This window comes from Filicampus tigris, chromosome 5 (assembly GCF_054856515.1).
Source record: "Filicampus tigris isolate MCC_2025a chromosome 5, RoL_Ftig_1.0, whole genome shotgun sequence".
NCBI classification, from domain to species: Eukaryota; Metazoa; Chordata; class Actinopteri; order Syngnathiformes; family Syngnathidae; genus Filicampus; species Filicampus tigris.
The window spans coordinates 15300572-15322845 of NC_141221.1; the positions used below are offsets into that span (position 1 = coordinate 15300572).

At 39.9% G+C, this 22274-nt stretch overlaps 1 protein-coding gene across 1 annotated transcript; it reads left to right on the top strand.

The window, feature by feature from the left end:
* The first annotated feature begins 524 nt into the window (after nucleotides 1–524).
* On the top strand, nucleotides 525–21014 carry scarb2a (scavenger receptor class B, member 2a). The gene is made up of 13 exons (XM_086030576.1): nucleotides 525–995; nucleotides 7901–8058; nucleotides 8138–8285; nucleotides 9235–9429; nucleotides 10797–10888; nucleotides 11835–11954; nucleotides 12181–12359; nucleotides 13947–14065; nucleotides 14626–14699; nucleotides 14780–14831; nucleotides 14915–15067; nucleotides 16461–16508; nucleotides 17664–21014. The coding sequence occupies exons 1-13, from the start codon at nucleotides 873–875 to the stop codon at nucleotides 17793–17795; spliced, it is 1593 nt and encodes a 530-aa protein (XP_085886702.1). The 5' UTR covers nucleotides 525–872; the 3' UTR covers nucleotides 17796–21014.
* The last annotated feature ends 1260 nt before the right edge of the window (nucleotides 21015–22274 follow it).

Sequence of the window (22274 nt, forward strand, 5' to 3'; positions counted from 1 at the left end):
ATTGGAGGGGCTGGTGTCGAGACGGTGGTCCGGGCGAGTGGTGACCAATGGGAGGCCGAGTTTGACGCAAGGCGTGAAAGAGGAGATGAAGGGGGGAGTAAGGGTGACGGATGCGTGACGTCACGGCGGCGCTTGCCACTCGAAAGGTAACTTTTTTAAAAAAAATAAAATAGGCACCAACGCAGCATATTAAGAATTTTGGTGTGTTGAAATGACCGTGTTTGAAACCTACACGTCGAAACAAACCTGTTAAAGTCAGACGATGCAACTCGCTCGTCACTGGCACGACGCCGCTTCCATTCACAGATGATAAAACTACGATATATATATATATATATATATATATATATATATTTTTTTTTTAAATTAAACCGTAAGTGGTCAAAACTTGCCAAATGGAGCGTAATAACGGGAATAGAGACTGGGGGCGTCATATGGTTGAAGTGGAGCCAGTAGTGAGACGTTTGTCGAAGACGCGGAGCATCTCTTTTAAATAGTAGATAGTGGGGGGTGTTTTTTTTACTACGCTACGCCCCGCCCGGCTCAGCCTCCCCAAACGCTGCGCTCCGCCTCACCGGCTTCATTCCAGTAGAGAGAGGGACCAAGAGGGGCAGGGAGGCAACACGGCGGCTCCTCCTCGTCATCAACCCGCTTCAAAAACACACTTCACCAGGCTAAAATCGCCACCTTCTCCCCGGAGCCTTACACAGAAACAGTCGGAAGAACAAAGAGGAGGAAAGAGAAAGAAAAGCCTCTCCGAGAAGTAGACTCGTTGAGACTAATCGAACGCACCTCTCCAGGGACGCCCTCTTCCCCGAAAAAGGCTTAAAAAGCTACATTTTTCTATAGTTTTTGTCTCTTTTTTTGTCATCATGACCCGGAGATCGTGTGCCATTTACGCCACCGGCATCGTGTGCGCTCACCTCCTCATCGTTGGGATCGCCCTGGTGGTGGCTCAAGTCTTCCAGACCACCATACACAACCGCTTGAAAAAGGTGAGCTGGGTTTGACCTTTTTTTCTCGTCCAAATGCCATAGAAAATGCTTCACTGGAAAGCATTACACTTAGGCTCAACCCTGCTGCTGATGCAGCATGACCCACTGACACATTCCCGCATACTATGACCCTGTCTTTCCATTTACTTCTCTGCAACATTAATGCTCTGAAATACCTTCTTCGTGCACAATCTACTAAAATGTACCCATCGTTGCCCTCCCAACATGTCCACAACAATCCAGAATGTTGATCTTCCATTTCTGTCCCTCCACTGTGACTAGTTGCAAACCTTATGTATTTGTACCTTTTTTAAGTCTAAAATATGAGGTACTGTTTTTTTCCCCGCTGTAAATGTCTCAGTTTGAGGTTAAACCCCTAAGCAGAGGATCCCAAATGTAGAGACGGGACCCTAAAGTGGCTGGCAGGACCCCCTTTGAGCAGGTCATGAAACCTTTGTCATTCATTGCCATTCATTCGTGTACAGTGCATATCGCCTGTTGTATCGCTGGTCAAATACATTAGAACTCATTAGAAATGTGCAAAAAAATACTATTTTCAGAATTAGGATCAAGCTTCTGCAGCATGTGTTCTTTTACTGTTTTATATACCAGTAGGTGTTTTTTATTTAATTTGTGTGCTCTATCAACGGGTGACGAGGTATCAACCCCAGTGACAAGCACCGCAAAACCAGAGTCGCAATCTAAGGGGCGTGGGCCCCAAAGAGGGTGTCAGGTCCCTTTTATCAGATTGTTATTGTTTGTCAATTTATACACTGTAAAGCCTTAATTTGTCATTTTATACACCGTAAAGCCTTTTTCATTTTTTTTTATGTACAGTTACAGTACACTTCTTTTGATCGTATTTATTAAGTATTTTTTAAATTACATTGTATATTATGTTCTCCGTAAAGTAGTTGTTAATCTTCAGACATTTACCCCACAAAAACAGTACCGTTTTGAGGGTATCAAATACCACTGAATCAGATGGTAAGATGCCTAACATTTAATTGATCATGAATCTTTTATGATTTATTGTCATTATTTTATTTAGGTTTTTTGTGCACTGTCTGCTGTGTTGCAGGACAAATTGAAGTTTAAAACTCAAATTGTAAAAATGACAACAAATCATCTTTTAGCCTTTTTCATTCATTCATTATCCATACCGCTTATCCTCACAAGGCTCGCGGGCGTGCTGGAGCCTATCCCAGCTGTCTTTGGGCAGTAGGCGGGGGACACCCTGAATTGGTTGCCAACCAATCGCAGGGCACACAGAGACAAACATCCGCACTCACAATCACACCTAGGGGCAATTTTGAGTGTCCAATCAACTTACCATGCATGTTTTTGGAATGTGGGAGGAAACCGGAGTACCCGGAGGAAACCCACGCAGACACGGGGAGAACATGCAAACTCCACACAGAGAGGCCAGAGCCGGGATCGAACCCACAACCTCTGAACTGTGAGGCGGACATGCTAACCAGGGTTCAGCTCCCCACTCAGTGACTGTGTTAGGGGGAGTGTGAATGTTTGTCTGCCAATATGTGGCCTGCGACTGACTGGCGATCAGTTGAGGTCGTAGTCTACCTTTGAAGACTCTGTAGAGTAAACATGGCTTTGAAATGGATTGATGACTGTGAATCAAAGAACAAACACAACAGTTTAAGTAAGGTTGGGGGAACCGTGCCCTGCAGGTGCAGTTAAAGTTTAATGGTTTTGATAGTATTGCCTTGGTGTCACAATGTGTCTGACAGCATGGGGAGGAGGGTGTGTGTGGGGGGAGGGGGAGGTGTCTATGTTGGGATGGAGGATGGGGTAAAAGGTAGTTCACGTGTGGAACTTGCATACCTTCAGTCCTTGTTGAGTTGTGCTGTGACTTATATCGTGAGCAGCCACTCTTTAGGCTACTTTGTCATCCTCAGCTGTTGGAGCAGCTTGTTCGCTTCCGAGGCGTTCAAGGCTTTATTTTTTTTTGTTTCTTTGGAACACCACCAATGTTTATGGTTCGAATGGAAAATGCAGACATGGTAACACCTTTGCTAATTTTGCAGTCCCTATTTTAGTACAAAGAAGGAAATCATGAAAAATTAGGCTAGGAGAAGTTCATCTTAATTTGGTTGAATTTTTAAAAAAAAGCAATCAGACCAACATGAGGCTAGATGTTTCATCTGCTTGAAAAGAAAATTGTGTGTCAATTAAAAAACTAATAATTAAAAATGTAAAAATATCTATTTAGCTAGCCTGCTAGCTATGCTAGCTATCTAGATAACTACCTAGCTGGCTGGCTAGCTGTCTGGATAACTATCTAGCTGGCTAGCTAACCAGCTAGCTAACTCTTACGCCCAACCTATGGACACTAATAAGAGAATGTAACAATAAAAAAAAAAAATGCTGTTGTCAAAATATTTTTTAAAAATAACACATTGCTGCACTATTCCTTACTGTTAAGTCAATATTTAATATATGTCCATTCCACATTTGACTTCAAAATAAGACAAAACTCATCCATGATGAAAAGAGCAAGATATGAGGCACGGCAAAAAGTTCATCCCATTTTTTTTTCTAATTTTAAATGTATTTTTTCAAAATTTTAAAACTTGCACACAACACAGCATAACAACCGGGGGGGCCAAGTTTGTATTGTGGCGATTCAGCAGCTCAATTGGGGGAAGCAGCTGACATGCTATACATCGCACCCCGGCACACCCGCTGCTGCCTTTGACCTTTTTGGAATTGTTGGCATTCCTCTTGCTGACATGAATCAGTGGCGAGCGTTTTCAGGGGCACCGTGCCAACTCATCTGGACTACTTAGGGAGGAAGCCAGTCAGCCAGCTTCCCTCTGCTCCTTGGTGTAAATTAATTTTACCCATTGAGAATCTCCAAATGAGGAGTTGCTTAGCGGTGGGAACAGCTAATCCTCAACTGCCTCAAGGAAGAAAAAACAAACTTAATCGCAGGTTTGCTAAGAAGTTGTAGTTGAGGACAAGCTAACCAGAGCGTGCTGCCAAATAATTTACGATAAATTATGTTGTATCGTTTTTAAAACAGTGGATACCAACATTTACATGTTACCCTAATAGCATAATTACCTTAAGTCATTTTAACTCACGTTCACAATACTAATTAAAAAAATGTCCAATAATAAAATATTTGTCTGAATAGATTCTCTGTCATCCAGGTTATGGTGGTCCACAAAGGTTGAGCCAAAGCAACTAAAACTCTTTATTTGTTGCAAAAACATAAAAAAATGGAACAAAGAACAAAAGTCATATTATAGGTCTTTTTATCCTGTCCTTTTGCAAATATGCGCGATTTTCAGAACATTGCAACTTTTTTCCAAATTGGCAACTTTTTGAATTCCTGTGGCATTTAGCAGTACACATAGTCGTAATAGGCTTTTATTTTAATTGCTAGTATTCAGTTCTAGTGTTTATTTCAAACTCAAGGTTCATAAAAGATGAAAAGTTCAAATCAAGACAGAATGAACGATCCCCGTAAAAAAAAAAAAGAAAATCCCTTTTAGGCGTTCACTGGACCAAAAAGTTTGAGAATCCCCACTCCAGGGCGTGGAAGGAATCATGTGAGGAATTTCTTGCCTTCTTCAACTCCCGAGGGCATTATTTTTTTTCCCCTTATACTGTGCTTGAAAAAGGAAACAGCAAACATTAAGCGAATGAAGGGTAACAGACTCAGAGTGCTGGTGTACTTGTACTTAATTTTCTCATCGGATATCGTCATGGCCGGACAGCGCCCCCAAAGCTGTTTGGTTAAGGACCAGTCCTCATCAACCTCCACTCGTGTCCCTGGGCTATGTTTCTGTTGGCACTAACAATGCCCTCCCTGCTGATAAACGCTGTCCAAAAGCATCAAAGAAGCCAAAAGTCCAAGGATTCATGTTTTTCTGTTGTGACAGCTGATCAAAGCTTTTTTTTGCACTAAAAGAAGAACTTACGTTTTAAAGTGCACGACATCCTCCTGGTTTCACTTCAGCTCTTATATATGCGGAGACGCCAGGCTTTAAAATTTGTCAAGTTCCTCATTATGTCTTGCTACAGCAGCAGATTTTATTTAAGGGGGAAAAGTCACAATCTCACGAGAAGTCCGGTGAAATAAATGTCGGGGTTTTGTGGGGTCTGTTTAATAGGTGAGTTTTTGAGAGGTAAAGGGATCCTTGAGAATGTAAAAGAAAGGAAGGAAGAGAAAGTTGTATTTTTGAGGGAAAATATATATATATTTTTAAATAGCTATATTGCGTTTTTGAAAAAAAAAATTGAATATCTGCGAGGAACGTGTAAATTTAAAAGGAAAGTTTCGATCTCGAATATGTGTTTATTTTACAGAATGTTGTATTTTTGTTTTTAAAGACAAGTTCTTAAGTTCATTTTCTAAATACAAAAGTTTCATTTAAAAAAAAGTCTTCACTTTTTGGAAAGAAGTTGCCTTTTAAAAATTTTTTATTTTAGGAAAAAATGTTCCAGAAAAAACACGATTTAGGTCGGGATTGAAGTAAGAAAAACAAAATTATTCACTTACTTACCATCCAATTTTTGAAAGAAAAAAGAGTAGGAAAAATAATTGTTTATATGGGGATGTAAGGAATTCACCACCGAGGGAGCCTTTCGGCCTTGTCAGGGAAAAAAGTATCCACAGTGGAATTCCTACAGCCCACTTCTTGTAATGTTTACATGTGATAGATATTGTGTCCAAATGAAATTCTGATACATTAAATTTGTATTTGAGTATTTAATTTAACAAATAGGAAATACAAAAACTATGGTCGAGTAGAAACCGCAGTGGTGGGTTGTACCTCCGTCTTCCTTGGGAGCTCGAAGTCAGGTTCCCCACTCATGATATAATGGGTTATAAATCAGTGCCAGCCTCTCCTTTCCTGGAAGAGCTGCCTATTCTAAAACCTATGTCCTTATGTGATTATTCAGCGCCATCATGTTTTATCAGAACAGCTAGTGTGTGTGCGTGCGTGCGTGTGCGTGTGTGTGTGGGGGTGTGTGCACGCGCGCGTGTGAATGCTGAAAGGTCTAAAATTACGATAAAGTTGTATTGTAATGTGTTTTCTAGGAATAAAGCTAATCTTTCGAAAGTAGAGAGGTTTTTTTTTTTTTAAGTCATATTTTTTGTGGCAAATCGATTTTTAAAATAACATACTTACTTGTTATATCTTATGTTGGAGAAATAAAAGTTTAATACAGTACTATGTGGAAAAAGTTGTACCGGTAATCTTTCAAGAATATGTTATGTATTTTTTTTTTTTTTGTTAAAATGCTCTTACTTCTAGATGGAGGAAAAACAATTTTATTTGCAAGCACCTTTAGAACATTTTTACAAAGTGCCTTGACACACAGAAAAGCATACATAAAACAAAATTGTGCTGGTCTATAGTATAAAACCAGGGAAAAAACATTGAGGAACCCAAGCAATGCCATAACCCAACATGTACTGTATATAACAAGAAAAAAAGGCTTTCTTTTTTCTGAAAAAAGTGGTACTTTTTTGATAAATGGTTGACTTATTTTTAAAATTAGATATTGTTGTAATCTTTCAACAATAAGGTCAGATTTTTTTTCTCCGAAAGTTAGATATTTTAGCATATTGAGACCGGAAACCTGCCCGCATGTTTTTGTTGCCTTGAGCTATGCTGTGGTTTCACGGGAAGTCTCGTGTTGTTGCGAGGATGCGACCAACCCAACAAATAACCACGCCGACGATAAACATTGCCAAGGTTGGAACGTCTCTTGACAGGAAGCGGCGGCCACACCTCAAGCATAACGCCAAGTGCTTGTGAGAGACAATGTACAGCATATATATGGCCTCAACGGTCAACGAGACGCGGACGGGGGTTCTCCAGCAAACTGGAAACAAGGAGGAAGTCTTGTCAATTACTTGCATGTGGCTAAAAATAACCACTTTTATGGTCTCTCTATACCGGTGGTGGGAAGTAACTAAGTGCAAATACTTTACTGTACTTGATACGATTTTTGTTCAGGTAGCTGTACTTAAATATTAATTTTCAGGCAACTTTTTATTTTACCCTACATTTGAAAACATCTACTTTGTACTGTAGGTGTGTTACTTTTTTCATACACTAACACCCTGCCTGTTTTCATTAACCAAAACAGGACAAAAAGCCCCATTTGGCTTGACTCGATCGACTGCGCTTCTGTAATCCCGTATGAACGTCGTCAACCACGCCAACATTTGCAGGCTTGCTTATCTTGTTGTGGTTCTTGTCCGAGCTTGCTGGGTTGCACATTTACCATCTCCATCTTGTGAGCGTGTGTGTGAGTGCCCTCAAATGAACCTTGTTTATTGCAGAAAGAGCAGAGATTAGTGTCAATTAGGAACCAAATAAACTACTATACTCCTCTAATAACTATGAAAACAAGCGTGTGTCATCCCTATCAAGCCTTGGGGAATGGGAACAAAAACAAGGTAGAAACTTAGCAAAAAAAAAATGGTAACGATGCAAAACATCACAAGAGTTGTCATTAAATGCACCACACCGGCCAGCTGCGAGTACTATCAAGATAAAATAGGAAGTAGAAAGCTACTAAAGATTACCAAAAAAAAGTCATTTGGTCACTAAGGGTTGGTTGGTATGGAGTCCTACCAAACCAAAAAAAACAGCAAGTAGAAATCTACCAAAACAAGACTAGTGCAGTATCAAACCTCACAGATGTACTCAAATCTACCATACCGGTTACAAAACATCCAAATCAAGATCATTTGTGCATAAAAAGTGAACTACCAAGTCAACACAACAGGAAGTAGAACCTACCAAAATAGAGCCGTTACTTGTGTCAAACAAGCAAGCGAAAAAACAAAAAGCACTTTCCAAGCTTATTGTTGCTTCTTGGTGGCAGCTCTGTATTAAGTGTTGCTTCGTGTTTAGGAAATAACTTTGACGGAGAAGAGTCAGATGTTCGAGTCGTGGAAGAACCCTCCCCCGCCCGTCTACATGGAGTACTACTTCTTCAACGTCACCAACCCAGAGGTGTTCTTAGCAGGCGGCAGGGCGTCCGTCCAGCAGATCGGACCCTACACCTACAGGTAAAGGAAGTCCGGACCCCTTCCGGACGCCCGACTCTCCTCTTGGTGTCTGACCACGTGCCGCCCTTTTCCGCCCCAGGGAGTACCGGCCCAGGGAGAACGTCACCTTTCTAGAGAACGGGACCAAAGTGTACGCCCTCAACCCCAAAACGTTTGTGTTCATGCGGGAGAAGTCGGTGGGAGACCCCCAAGTGGACATCCTCAGGACCATCAACATCCCCTTAGTGGTAAGTCACCGTCCATTTATCGGCACCGGTCTGGACAATATCATTTGTGAATAGAACAATTAGCTCATCATTTCGAGTCCAAGTGAGGAAGCAGTTCGGAAATGTTGGTTCAAAATGTGGGGTGGAAAAATGTTTACATAAAATGATTTGTAGTTCATTTAATGAGAACGTTTTCATTAAAGGCAAAATTGAAACTATATGAATAACTGCAAATATTAAAGTGTAAAAGTATATTTGAATAAAATGTTAATATGTATCACATTAAAAAGTGAGATATTAAAAAGTGAGATGTAAAAACGTAAATATCTATTCGATTTATTTCACATTTTAAACAAGGTATAACTGTAAATCTCACAAATATGTAATAACAATAGTATACATCAGATTTTTCAAAAGATGTTTTAAATGAAACTACACTAACATTTCTTTTTAAAATGTGGAGTAAAGATATATGTTTTTAAGCAAAGTACTTTTTACTTTTCATATATATATTCAAAAAAAAAATTTCAATGTAGGAAAATGTTTAATGTAAAAAAACACATCTTTTTTTCTACATTTTAAATTGAACAAAGAAATGTAAGGCTTCATTAAAAAAGATTTAAATTACTTAATAGCTGTATTATTATTATTATAACATAATTTTAATTACACTTAATTCAACTAATTAAATTTTCCTCTTCAAAATGTTTTTTAGTGTAGTGGGAATGTAGTGGGAAATAGTCAAGTAAAAAAGTATAGTTGTTCAATAAGTAAGAAAATCTTTAAACACAAATTCAAAATATTTATATGAAAGTATAAGTAAGAAAGGAGTATAAATAAGTAAGAAAGGTGTGTAATAGAAATGTCCTTTTTTTTTTTTTTTTTTTCTTTTTACACATTTCCATTTAAAAAAATAATGCCAGACAATCCCACCGCCCACTTTTTCCTCCCTCTCCGTGTGTTCGCCCAGGTGGTGATGAACGAGCTGAACTCGTACTCGTTCATCATGCGAAGCTTCATTTCCATATACATCAAAAGCCTGGGGGCTGAATTGTTCACCACGCGCACGGTGCACGAGTACCTGTGGGGCTTCAAGGACCCCATTCTCACCAAAATCCACTCCATGAAATCGGACGTGGACGAGTACTTCGGGCTCATGTGGAAGGTAAACACAGAGGGTTCACTTGTGGCCACTTCCTGTTAGTGCGTGGCGCAACTTCTGTAATGTTGGGAGCCACTAGTGAGCCACGATTATGAGCCTCTTAGTTGGGCAACTCCGTCAAGCAGTTGACTGACATGCTGGTAGAGACACTAGGCAGGCAGCATTGGGACTTATTTTGTAGAAGTGACTTTTTAATGGCTTGTATACAAATCCAGTCGTACTTTGGATTGTAAATGCCCCAATTGAAGAGTTTTTCCAAGTAATGCGTTGTTTCCTGGTTGATTTTTATCTTTGTGTTGCGAGCCAAAATTGGACAGTGATTTATTTTTTGGCGGGGTTGTTGTTTTTAAAAACGCATAAAAACATAGGTGGACTAGAGCAGACATGTTGGTCATGTATCCCACTACCAACAGTCACCAACATAGTAGCCCCCGAGGACCACAGAAGTATCTTGCAAGCCTTTTCTAAAAAACGAGCGGCCGTGATCGGACATTGTAATCTCCTGGGAATGTTGAAGATGTGATCAATGGAAAATGCGTTAAGACATTTATAGAAACGGGACTACAGTTGACCCCCAACCCCCGCATATGCTCGGTTCAACAATTAAAACCTTTTTTTTTTAAAATATTTTCGTGTGAGTGTTTTTTCCCCTCATTTTCAACCCCCAATGAATTTTGGGGGGTTGAAAAAAAAGTTTTGTTTTTTTGTCCCAATGCATTTCAACAATGAGTGTCAGTTTTTCAGGATTTTTACGCTTCGCGGCCCGATCCCTTTCCCCTGTCCACTGTATATGTGTTCCCTAACTTGTTAAATCACTGGTTATATTTATTGCAATTAATAATTATTGTATATAATTATTGTCTTAACATAGCTAAATATGATTATATGGATTTTAATAACATCATTTTAGGTATTTTGAGCAATTTTGTTATTTCAGAATGTATTTATCAAATACATAGCCCTTTGTATAAATCAGTACCAAAGTATTGGCTCTTGGTTTCAAAAACTTTGGTGACCCCTGCTTTAGTCCCAATGTTACAGCGCCCCTCAACCCCAAAAAAATATCAACCGACAAACGCTGTATCCCCCCTCCCCCCAAAAATATCAACTGACGACGCTGTATTCCCACTCCCCCCAAAAAATCAACTGACAAATGCTGTATTCCCCCTCCCAATGTCCAATTATGAGCGTTCCTTGTGCTCAGTTTGAGGCTTATTGTGCCCTCCGAGGGGGTCGTGTCAGCCAAACACAAAGCGGCGTTTCTTTACGCTGCTCATTAAGGCGTAAGGACGCAAACGCGTTCTGACTCAGTGCCTCGCCAGCATGCGCTTCGTGTCTCAACCTGTCTCTCTCCCTTCTCGTTTTGGCAGAAAAACGGAACCCACGAAGGGGAGTTTGTGTTCAACACCGGTGAGCAGGACTACATGGACTACGGCAAAATTGACACTTGGAACGGACTCAAGTAAACATCTTTTCTCATTATTTGTACCAGCGTTTTCTTTGTTGTTGATTTCAATATTCCTCCTTACTCTGACAGTTAAGTGAGAGATTCTAAGTATTTGCTCAGTTACACAACGTTTGAGATGGGTCCAGAGGGGAAAAGCCTTTGCTCCCTGGATTTTAAGTGGAGCATGATTGCAAAATGAATGTTTGGCTATCCGATGCGACTTTGTACTTTGAATAGATCCGGGCCGGTAGATTTGAGAAAGCGCCAATACATCAAGCATGGAATATATCTTCCCCATTTGCCGAGGCATAAAAGCTTTTTTACAGCAAATTAGTTAATAAAAATTGCATACTACGCAATGTGCCAATGTGTCAATCTGACTGGAAAATGTTCATTTAAATGTGTCTTTTAATGTTGACACGTGACCCATTAAAGCGGAAGTCGACCCAATCATTTTTTTTCAAGAATATGTTCTATACAGGCCCACTAGCTAAAACTAGGCATTCTGACTAATATTGTGTTTGTGGATTAAGAGTTAATCCACCCGTTTTTAGCCATCTCAGGGGGCGGCCATTTTGTCACTTCTGTCGACTGAAAGTGACATCACAGTTGCTCTGGGCTCAGGTAATGCCCAATCACAGCTCGCCTGTTTTGATGATGATGATTGGTTGTTACCTGAGCCCTGAGCATCTGTGATGTCCTTTTCAGTTGACAAGTGAAAAAATGGCCACCCCCTTGGCTAAAATGGCTAAAAACGGGTGGATTTTGCATCTTAACTCATATTCCATAAACGCAATATTAATCAAAATGCCTTGTTTCAACTAGTGGCTCTTCATCGAACATTCTTGAAAAAAAATATTTGGGTTGACTTCGCCTTTAAAGCAGAGTAACAGCTCACAGCGACGTTAAGTGTCATATCAAGACGTAAACATGCTATTTTTGTTTTCTCTTTGTTAATTAGGGAGATGACATTTTGGTCGTCCAACCAGAGCAACATGATCAACGGCACGGACGGCGCCGTCTTCCACCCGCTCATCAGCAGGAATGAGCTGCTCTACATCTTCGCTGCCGATCTCTGCAGGTATGCGAGCTCCAATATCGTGTCCTCCCCCCGCCCTTGTTTACCGCCGAAGAACCGAAATAGATGAAAAAATGGATCATGAATCACAGATAAGGACTCTCAAGGACTGATAAGGAGTTTGTGTCAGAAAAGTGGACACACCCTGGAAGCTAATGATACACAGGAAGCCATTTTGGAGATGAGAGCGCAGGGTTCACAAACTGAGCGCGATGCATGTTTCTCGCAGGTCCATCCATCTGGCCTACGTGAAGGACGTGGAAGTGAAAGGCATCCAGGCGTACCGCTTCGCGCCACCCGAAGACGTGCTCATGAGCCCCGTGGACAACCCGGCCAATGAGGGCTTCTGCGTGCCCGCCGGAGAGTGTCTGGGCACAGGTGTGCTCAAGGTCAGCGTATGTCGACAAGGTAAGCAAGATAAGAGAGAACGTCACTGGTTACAGCAGGAAAAGACCAACAATTGACAACAATCGCATTAAAATCTTCATCATTCATCGTCGAGATCGTCGACACTTTGTTCATTAAAACAAAGTAGCAGCAAAGTGAAAGGTCGAAATGTCAGCAAAGCCATTAATGTAGGTCAATCATACATGGAAATATACCTTCACTGTCAGTCATTGGCTCCAAACAGGTTGTTCATTATCCGTGGGTGTTGACATTTGCGTCCTTCAAACAAAGTAACCGTCAAGTAAAGCTAGTGAAGTTAGCACGTTTTATATTGGAGTGGTCATTTATAGTTTAACGGTGAACTTGCCACCCGATTTAGATCTGTCAATCAAACTGAAGCGTTGTTTTATTGTGGACACTTTGTTCATTAAAACAAGGTACCACTGATGTCAAGCAATGAATTCACACTTTACATTGAACTCGCAACAGTTCTCGTTTTAGCAGCGAATGAATTTAGATATCTGATTCTGACCTGCCCGCTACAATCAGGCTAGCCCACCATCCTGAAATGAGCAATCTGGGATTTCCTGCTAGAGTTTTGACCGTGCGGTTGAATGATTAACGTTGCCAAGCGTGTGTGTGTTGCAATGATTGGAGTATTTGACTGCGTTAAGTGGCGAGACATTGCTGTGATATGAGGATGAGGAGCATCCCAGACATACACTACACACGCTCACCTCCGGACTCTGGTGTTTGCATTGCTTCAGCCATTCATCTTCCTTATCAGACAGTTGTGCTGCCTAGATTAGCGTATTGGATGAACTACTGTGCAAAAAAACCCAAACTACTCCCCTTTAACAATACAATTAGATGAACTACATAAACAATATGGATTTTTTGTTTACATACAATATGTCTGTGAAAAATTGTCAAAATTTGTCACCATTGATTATTAATTTTTTTTTGCATATTCACACTGCAACAATGTTCCTGATCAGAAAGACAACCAAAGTTGATATAAAATGTAGTTCGAAATTGTTCGAACTGTAGTTCTTTGGGTGTCATTCTGGGTTCTTTTGTGACCTCCTGCGTGAGTTGTCAATTTTGGTGTGCTGACCCAGGTCCAAACTGTTGTTTCCAGTTTTCTCCTTTGGGTATTAGCTTTGTTGCCGAGGACACAAAGTCATGGATATAGCTTTGTTCCAGGCTTTCATTTCCACTTTATCTTTGTTTTTTTAATTGTTCTTTGCCTTGTGGTATAATGCATTTCTTTTTGAGTGTGAAGGGTACTTTCCAATCCCTGCGTAAAAGAATCAGTGCATCCACTGTGGACTCTGGACGTTTGTGTTAACCATATCAGCATGTCATTAAAACACATTCCAGCGCTATCTATAGCTGTACATCAATTATACCTACACAAACACTGTCTTTATCTCACGTTTCTTATCTACCTTTTGGAGTTTAACCCATTCACTGCCAGGCATTTTCAGACCCTCTTTTACCCTAATGTTTGAAATAATTTGAAAAAATATATAAATAAGTTCCTGCGAATGAATGGCTGGACTGTTTGTGTTAGTTTGTAACTCAACTTTTTGTAACTCCCTCAAGGTGCCCCCATCGTGGTGTCTTTCCCGCACTTCTACCAGGCCGACCCAAAGTACATCAACGCCATCGAAGGCCTCAATCCAAACAAGGAGGAGCACGAGACCTACCTTGACCTGCAGCCGGTACGGAACATTCTAGAACATACAATTGCCATTCCACATATTACAGTTCAGTTTAAACAGGCTAGGCTTTTAGCCTAGCACCTGGCATCAAACACCTATCTTAAGCTTTAAGCATCTTACGTTTAATGGAATGATTTTAGATGAGAAATCTCTATTAACACGCTAGGAGAGTGTAGCAGCTTTTAGTGGAAAAAATGTGCCAAGGTACTAACATCTACTGAAAAGCCACAATTTAGCTTTTAAAATTATCTTCAACAGACTTTGCTAAATGAATTAGCTGCTCTTTAGTTGACAACTAAGCTAAGCTAATGATCCAAAGTCATCTTTCAGTCAAAATCTGTCCTCTAATTCTGTGCAAAAATGAAAATAAAATTTGGACAGCTCAGCTTTGAGCACTTAATTTGTTTACATTCATTCATACTGTGCTCTGAAATCACGATTACTTTTATAAGCAACTTTTGGTTAGCTTGTTGAGAAATATTTATTATCATGCTAATAACATAGCTACTGTAGCACAGGAACATCTTTCTGTATTTTTATGTTGTGTATTGTCTTTACAGACCACAGGTGTTCCCATTCGAGCGTGCAAGCGCGCTCAGCTCAATGTCATCCTGAAGAGAGTGATAGGCTTCCCGTAAGTCCGTTTTATAAAATAATGTTTTATCCTTGGCCACATTTTAGGGGCTTGCTAATGTGTCACCTAATGCCTCACAGTGAAACCAAGTTCCTCAACGAGACCATTTTCCCCATCATGTATGTCAATGAGGTGAGACTGACCGCCACAGAAACACAACGTGGTGTCAAATTTGAACCGCATCATCCATACCATCCATTTTTCTCCCCCGGCAGACGGCCACGGTCGATGACGACTCTGCCGCCCAGATGAGGACATTGCTGCTTATCGTTACCCTGGTGTCTAACTTCCCCTTGCTCATTGTGGGCATGGGCCTCATCCTGCTGCTGGTCCTGGTGGTCCTGTTCTGTCGAAACCGCCAGAAGAAGGTGAGTTAACCCCCCCCCCCTCCCGTAAAACCCCCCTAAGATTAACCCTGTAGCAATAATAATCCAGTAATCTCTTAGATCGCAGTATCCCTGCTAGATTTTTAGTGTTATGCTAAAAGAAATGCTAGATTTAGACTGTGTGGAAGGTTTGAACCCCCAAACTTGCCGTATGCCAACTAACGCATTGCATGCATCCTTAACAGCACCTTGACTCTTTTTTCCCCACAAGTCTGTGTCTTTTGAGGAGAGCCTTTTTTAAACTACATCTTTTGGTGAAAGGCTACATTTCTGGTAGTTCACATAGCGCTGCTTTCTGAAGTGCTTTATCTCGCTGATTTGGTTGACAAAACTTTAGTGGTATGCTATTAGTAAGACCACTGTTGCAAAACAGCTGCGCTAGCTAAGATGACAGCATCTACTTTAGTACCTGAAAAGTCACAATTAAAAAAAATAACGGTTATCTCTATTACATTTTCTCCTTGAATTCTGAACAAAAATGGTGAAAAATGACTTGGAAATTTCCATTGTCAGGCTAGGCTAATTAGCCTACCACCTGAAACAGCTAAGTCAAATTTTTTCTTAAAAAATGATACTTCCACTCAGCTCCAAAGTAGTAATTGTTTTTAGTTGAGTAACCGCTATTAGCATACTAATAGCATAACACCTGTTAGGAAAACAACTGCGCTAAGGTAATAACCTCTTTCTCATAGCAATTGAAAAGTCACAATTAACCTTTCTCTTAAAAATGTTTTGGCATAGCAAAGTGAGTCAGCTCAGCTAATGACCCACTGTTGCCTTTCGTTAATGAAAATACCGGTAACTGACAGTTTTGGACATGGTAGGCCGTTATCCTATTATTTGCCTTGCACCAAAATATGACCAACATTGGATCTGAAGTCAAAGTTGCAAATAAACTGCTTACAGAACAGTATGCTATGTTTACAATACTCCATTACACACGCCTAATTAGCCTTGTGCTTGAAACGGCTATTTCATTTTTGATAGAAGACAAGAATAAGTGACCTCCACTTGGCTCTAAAGCCACATGTGCATTTTTAAGAAGGAGGTATCACATTTTTAAAACAGGTGAGAACGCTATTAGCCTAGCGTCTGGACGGCTAGCTTGTTTTTGGTTAACAAAAAAAAATGATAGACAATTGCATTTTGAATGTGCTGTTTGTCATTGTTTGAAAGCTAAGCATGCTAAGCTAACAAAAACAACACCAATGTTACATTTGTTGAAAACCCTCTCCATATGTGGGTTTGCTAGCTTAGCTTGGCATGGTGGAAAACGTTGAAGATGCTTAATTGCCATGTGAAGCATTTTTGTTGTATTAACCCTGTTGTTTGAATTTTCTGTAACCCTGCCCTTTTTTCCCTTTTTCTGTTTTAGAACGAAGTAAAACGCATTGATTTTACTGAGGCTTTTCATTCTTTTGCTGTAAGTCTTTTTTTCTATTTTTGTTGCCTTGTTTGCTGTTCTTCCATGTTTTTCCATTTTGTTGGCCATTTTGAGTATCATTCTTCATTCCCATTTGGGTCTTGTTTCTTCACACAGTGCATTTTACATAGGTACATTTTATCAGGCTGTTCCTTTTGTCCCAAATGCCCCATATTTACCGTATTTCCTCAAATAGTGCTGCGTCATTCACTTAAGGAAAAAAAATGCACTTTTACGTCACAATCAGGAAACAGTAGGTTGCCCCTGTTGGTTGACGTCGTTGTTCATGTTTGACTTGGGTTGCTAACCAAAACCGGGAGCACGTAAACATTCTTTGCAGTTTTGTATCACTGGATAATTAAAAAAAAAATAAAATGTTAGAATAATTTTCAAACGTTATGTATTGTTTTATTGTTATGTTTATTAAACACAATCTGATAGTATAAAATTGTTATTTTAAAATTGTTTGAAAACAAAAAGTGGACTTCCCTCCTAATAAATGCCTTACCCCCGCTAGATGCCTGGTGCGCTCTCTGTAAATACAATTAATGGTAACTTTAAGAGGAAATACGGTATTAAGAGGATGTTTCAGTGTCAACATTTCAAAAACTCATTTCAAAAACTCATTTTTAACATACAAGCTTGTGTGGTCGCTGTCCAACAATAAGCACCTATCGCCGAATGTTGTAGTTTTTGTTTTTATCCGATAACACCAAAACGCTTTGTGAAATGAACGGGGCTTGCACCTCCAATTTTGATTTGGTTAGACAGCATAGGCAAAAGAGTTTGACAATTTAGCGTTGCACTTCCTAAAAAGTCGGCAATTTTCCAAGAAATGTTAAAATCTTTAGGGAAAAATAACCCCACTGATAGACACCTGACTAGGGGTTGAGCGACCTCGATTTTTTTTTTTGTAGTCGACGCTAAAATGATAATAGTCGACTCGACGTCCACATATCGATTGTGTTGCTCAACTCTAAAGTCAATTTTCTTTTTTTTAAATTGCAGCGCAAACTCCAAACACAGGCTCGCTTACTCACCCACTCTCGATACGTGCTTTTAATATCTGTAGGACAGCGATGCAACGTATTTACCATCTGGTACTAACTAATCTCCCACTTTTTTTGTCTCCCCCTTCCGATCGGTCCGATCCAGACGGCCAAAGACGAGACTGCGTACACACAGGTCAGCGACAAGACGGACGAGTCGCCCGAGGCTCCCGCCGGCCAGCCAATGAGGAATGGTTCCTACATTGCCATGTCTCCAGTGGAGGCCCAAAAGTGTTGATCCAGGATTACCCCCCCCCCCCCCCCCATCTTCCCACCCCAAGCCTGGAACTCAGGAAGGGGACTGAGGGAGCAGCACACAGTAGGGGGGGTTCGTATTACCATGTGCGGCTGAGGGGAAGTGTGTGGGTTCACTATTCAGTGGGGTGGGAACTCTCCCTGAGCTCCTTGGACTATTTAACCCCCCTACCCCCACCCCACAACACCGAGCCTGAGTCAATCATGAGAGGCTCCCTCTTCCTCACCTGGTTGACTCCAAAGATGAAGGACTCGACCAGGTGTTGTTTTCTGGCCCCTTGCGCCTAAAATGGTCGTCATTCCAACACGGATGCACCGTGGGAACCGCCTTGTCATATTAACAAAAGTATTAGGTTAAAAAAAAAAAAAAAACAGACTGAGCCAAACAATTTAGTCATTTTTGCCTTTTGTTTCACACACTAGCTGGTTGTGAAAGTGTGTTCACACCACTCTCCCCATCCCTCGTGACACTAGACACATTTCCTAGCTGCTTGGTTTATTCCCCGCCTGTAGCTCGTCAAAGCTTTTTTTTTTTGTTATTTTCAGTGGGGAACAACAAAAAAACACGTGGAACTTAGAAGGGAGATGCCAACTCGCTTTCTCTGCCTTACCGCCATGACGGTTCTCACGTCTACACTGTTACTCAAGCACAATTGGGACCACGAGCGGTCCTCGGCGAGCCTACCGGGTCGACTTTCGACTTTCTTCAAGAGTCTAAAGACACTGTCGGTGTTACTGTGCAAAACGCAGCACTTGAATCACTCGTTGTCTTATCATTTCAAAAGAAAAAAAAAACACCCCACACACAAACTTTTTGCCTGGAAAATGTGCCCTGCGTGTATTTTTTTTTTTTTTGTGTGTCATAGTTTTTGTGATTTCTGCAGCAGGTGGTCCTTATTTTGTGTCTTTGCTGCGAGGAAGTGGCCCTTAATCTGTGGATGTTCTGATGAGTCTTCACATTCTAGTCAAACCTTTTTTGTTTGTTTTGTGAGCTTTAAAAAAAATAACAAGACAAAAAAGTTACATTTATGCCTCATGTTCAACAACAAAAACACTGTCGTGACCCCTTTTTTTTTTTTTTTTTTGTCTTTACAATCTGTGAAAAGTTTCCACTGGTTTGGTGCAGCTGGGATTGTGAGAAAAATGCCACACGATAAAATTACCTCCATTGTCCGTAGCCATGGTATTTTAAACCGGTTTCTATTTAACACTAATCGTTGTTAAATTATCAACATTTCAACACTATGCCTAGCTTCGAAAACAGGAAAAGGGAAGATTTTGTACAAATCCAGCACCCCGAAACACAAATTTTTGTTTTGCCTACATCCAGCACACCAATGTAAGTGTTGGCAAAAGGTTTTGTAGAATTAAGTTTCTCCACAATGCGTAACCTTTTGTTAAGGTCGTAAAGTTACACCTTAAAAACAAAAGGGACAATTTTGTCTGCATCCAGCATCCCAACATAAGTATTCTCTAAAATTATTGTTAAATTGCCTAGTTTCGACAACATGTAGAATTGTGTTCCAGTCATAAAATAACAACGTAACCCTTTGGCGCCCCAGTGATTTGCTCACCATTATATTCAATTACAGACGTTACAACAATCAAAATGTCATCGCAATAAGGAAGTGACAATTTTGTCTGCTTCCGGCAACCCTAATGTCAGCATGACACATCATGATTCATTACTAGCATACTTTGGGACTTCTAACAATGGAACCACAAAAAAATGCTAACTCTTCTGAGCCAAACCACCTGATGGAAACTTTTTTTTGTTTTGTTTTTGTCTTGAATGTGTGTATATGAAGTGGTCCAGTTCACTTTGCTACGGCACGTCTTCCACTTCAGGCTAGCTACGTAAAGAACAACCTAGTCAAAAGTCGGGACATTTTTTGAACCTTTTGCGATGCAAACTGTAAAAAAAGGTTTAGCGAACTGCTTGGCATAATTTTTCATGACTTAAAGCCCGACGTTGATACCCATCTGCGCGGCAAATCAACATAATGGTTCTAAAGAGTGAGACGGTTTGGTTATTATGGGACCTATACAACAGAAACATTAAATTACCGGTAATGCTCACTGTACCGAGACTTTATTAATTTTTTTGGGGGGTCAGTGTTAAGTGGTCCAGTTCATTTCGCTCCGCTATGGGTCGAATCTGTTATTTTCTTTCCACTGCAGGCTAGCTACGAAAGGAGCATATAGTCGAGAATCGGGATATTTTTGGAAACACTCAGAAGAAAAAACGGGATTGTTTGAAAAGTTGCTTTTCAAGCAAGAGAACTCGACGTAACGTGTAAAAAACTGGGACAGTTTTGCATATTTCAAACAACTTTTTCTGGTTTTATCAGCTTGGTTAATTCCGACGTTTGTATGTTCTCGTGACCTTTCACAACGCAAACGTACCTTTTGGAGACCTTGATTCCACCCCACAACCTGTGACCAAAGACATCCCCGTTTAGCTCCTCGTGCCACACACCGATATCGCCTGACTTATTTTTTCCCCCCTGCCTCGTGCCATCGTACTCGCTGCTGTGCCTTCTTGACATCAAGGCCGGAAAAGGAAGACTTTGGCATGGAATCTCAGTATTATTATTATTATTATTATCAAAAAGCAATACGGAGTTGTGTGTACAAATGAATGGTTTTTATAGCAGGACCGTGTATTTATGTTTGGGTTTTTTCCCCTGGAATTGTCCATTTTTCTGTGTAGTTTTGTCAAGTACTGTTTTGGTCCAATTTGATTTCATTTTATTTTAAGTTTAAAAAGATGTAACTGATGCTAACTCAGCATGCTAACATTGTCAAACTGGAGGGCTTTGATGGCCAGGCTGATTATCTTGATGTGATGAATAAGATGAATGACGCCCCCCCCCTCCTCTTCCTCTTCCTCTTCCTCACTCTTCAGGGACCAGCAGTTGTGCCATAAACCTACTCGGGGTCCCGGCACGTTTCAGTTAGCGCCCCTTTCCCTCTTTCCGTGACAGATGACGGTGTCGTAACACTGGTTTGATGGTTGTTGTTTTTGGTTTTCCGAATGACAATCCCCCCTTGTCATGAGAGGTGCAAAAAAAAAAAAAAAATTCCAAGTACTACTTGTTTTTAGTTTTGATAATTTTCACTGCACACACCTTTCTTACCGTGCTTTTGTAAACATTTCTAGTGTATTTGCAAGAAAATAAAGCTTGCCGTCAAGTGCAAAGTGGCCTGCTACTCTTTATTTCATTATTCATTGCTCAGTTTTTTTTTTTAACACATTACTTTTTTTGTTGATCTCAATTTTCAATTTACATTTTATTTGTACATCATAATATACATTATTTTGTTAGTGTGTTACTTTTATGTAACTGGCTAAATATATTTTTGTATTTTGATTTATATACTATTGTTCAAAACTTGAGATTTTATATGCACGTTTAACATTTGTTAGTATATATTTTATCGCTTTTATATTACAAAGCAATCTAAATTTATATGGTTTTGGTGTGTGTATATATATATATATAATAGAATTTATATTGTTTTATGTCTATATTTTGGGGTAATATTACACAGGCCTCACAAAGGTCAGTGACCCCTGCAATAGAGTCATCATAAGACTGGAATCCCGTGATTTGTTTTATGAGCTTCCTTTAAAGATTTAAAAAGAAAATTTTTTTTTACCCACGTCGTCACTTTTCTGCTGGCTTGACACACACTTGCAGTAAATGCTCACTGTGATTACATAAGTTTTGCCCTGACGCTTCCCTGAAAGAACCCACCCCCTCACGCCTTAACGTTGACAAACACCCAACACCATATATATATCCATCCATCCATTATCTGTACCGCTTCTCCTCACAAGGGTCGCGGGGCGTGCTGGAGCCTATCCCAGCTGTCTTTGGGCAGTAGGCGGGGGACACCCTGAACTGGTTGCCAGCCAATCGCAGGGCACACAGAGACAAACATCCGCACTCACAATCACACCTAGGGGCAATTTAGAGTATCCAATCAACTTACCATGCATGTTTTTGGACTGTGGGAGGAAACCGGAGTGCCCGGAGAAAACCCACGCAGGCACGGGGTATATATATATATATATATATATATACATATATATACATATATACATATAGTTAGATATATAAATATATATATATATATATACATATAGTTAGATATATATATATATATATATATATATATATATATATATATATATATATATATATATACATATAGTTATATATATGTATATATATATATATATATACATACATATAGTTATATATATATACATATATATATAGTTAGATATATATATATATATATATATATATATATATATATATATATATATACATATATATATAGTTATATTAGTTATATATATATATGTATAGTTGTATATATATATTTTTTTTTACTCCATTTATGTATTTGTTATTTTTGTTGTTGTTTTGTCATTTAAAGCAACCGTGAG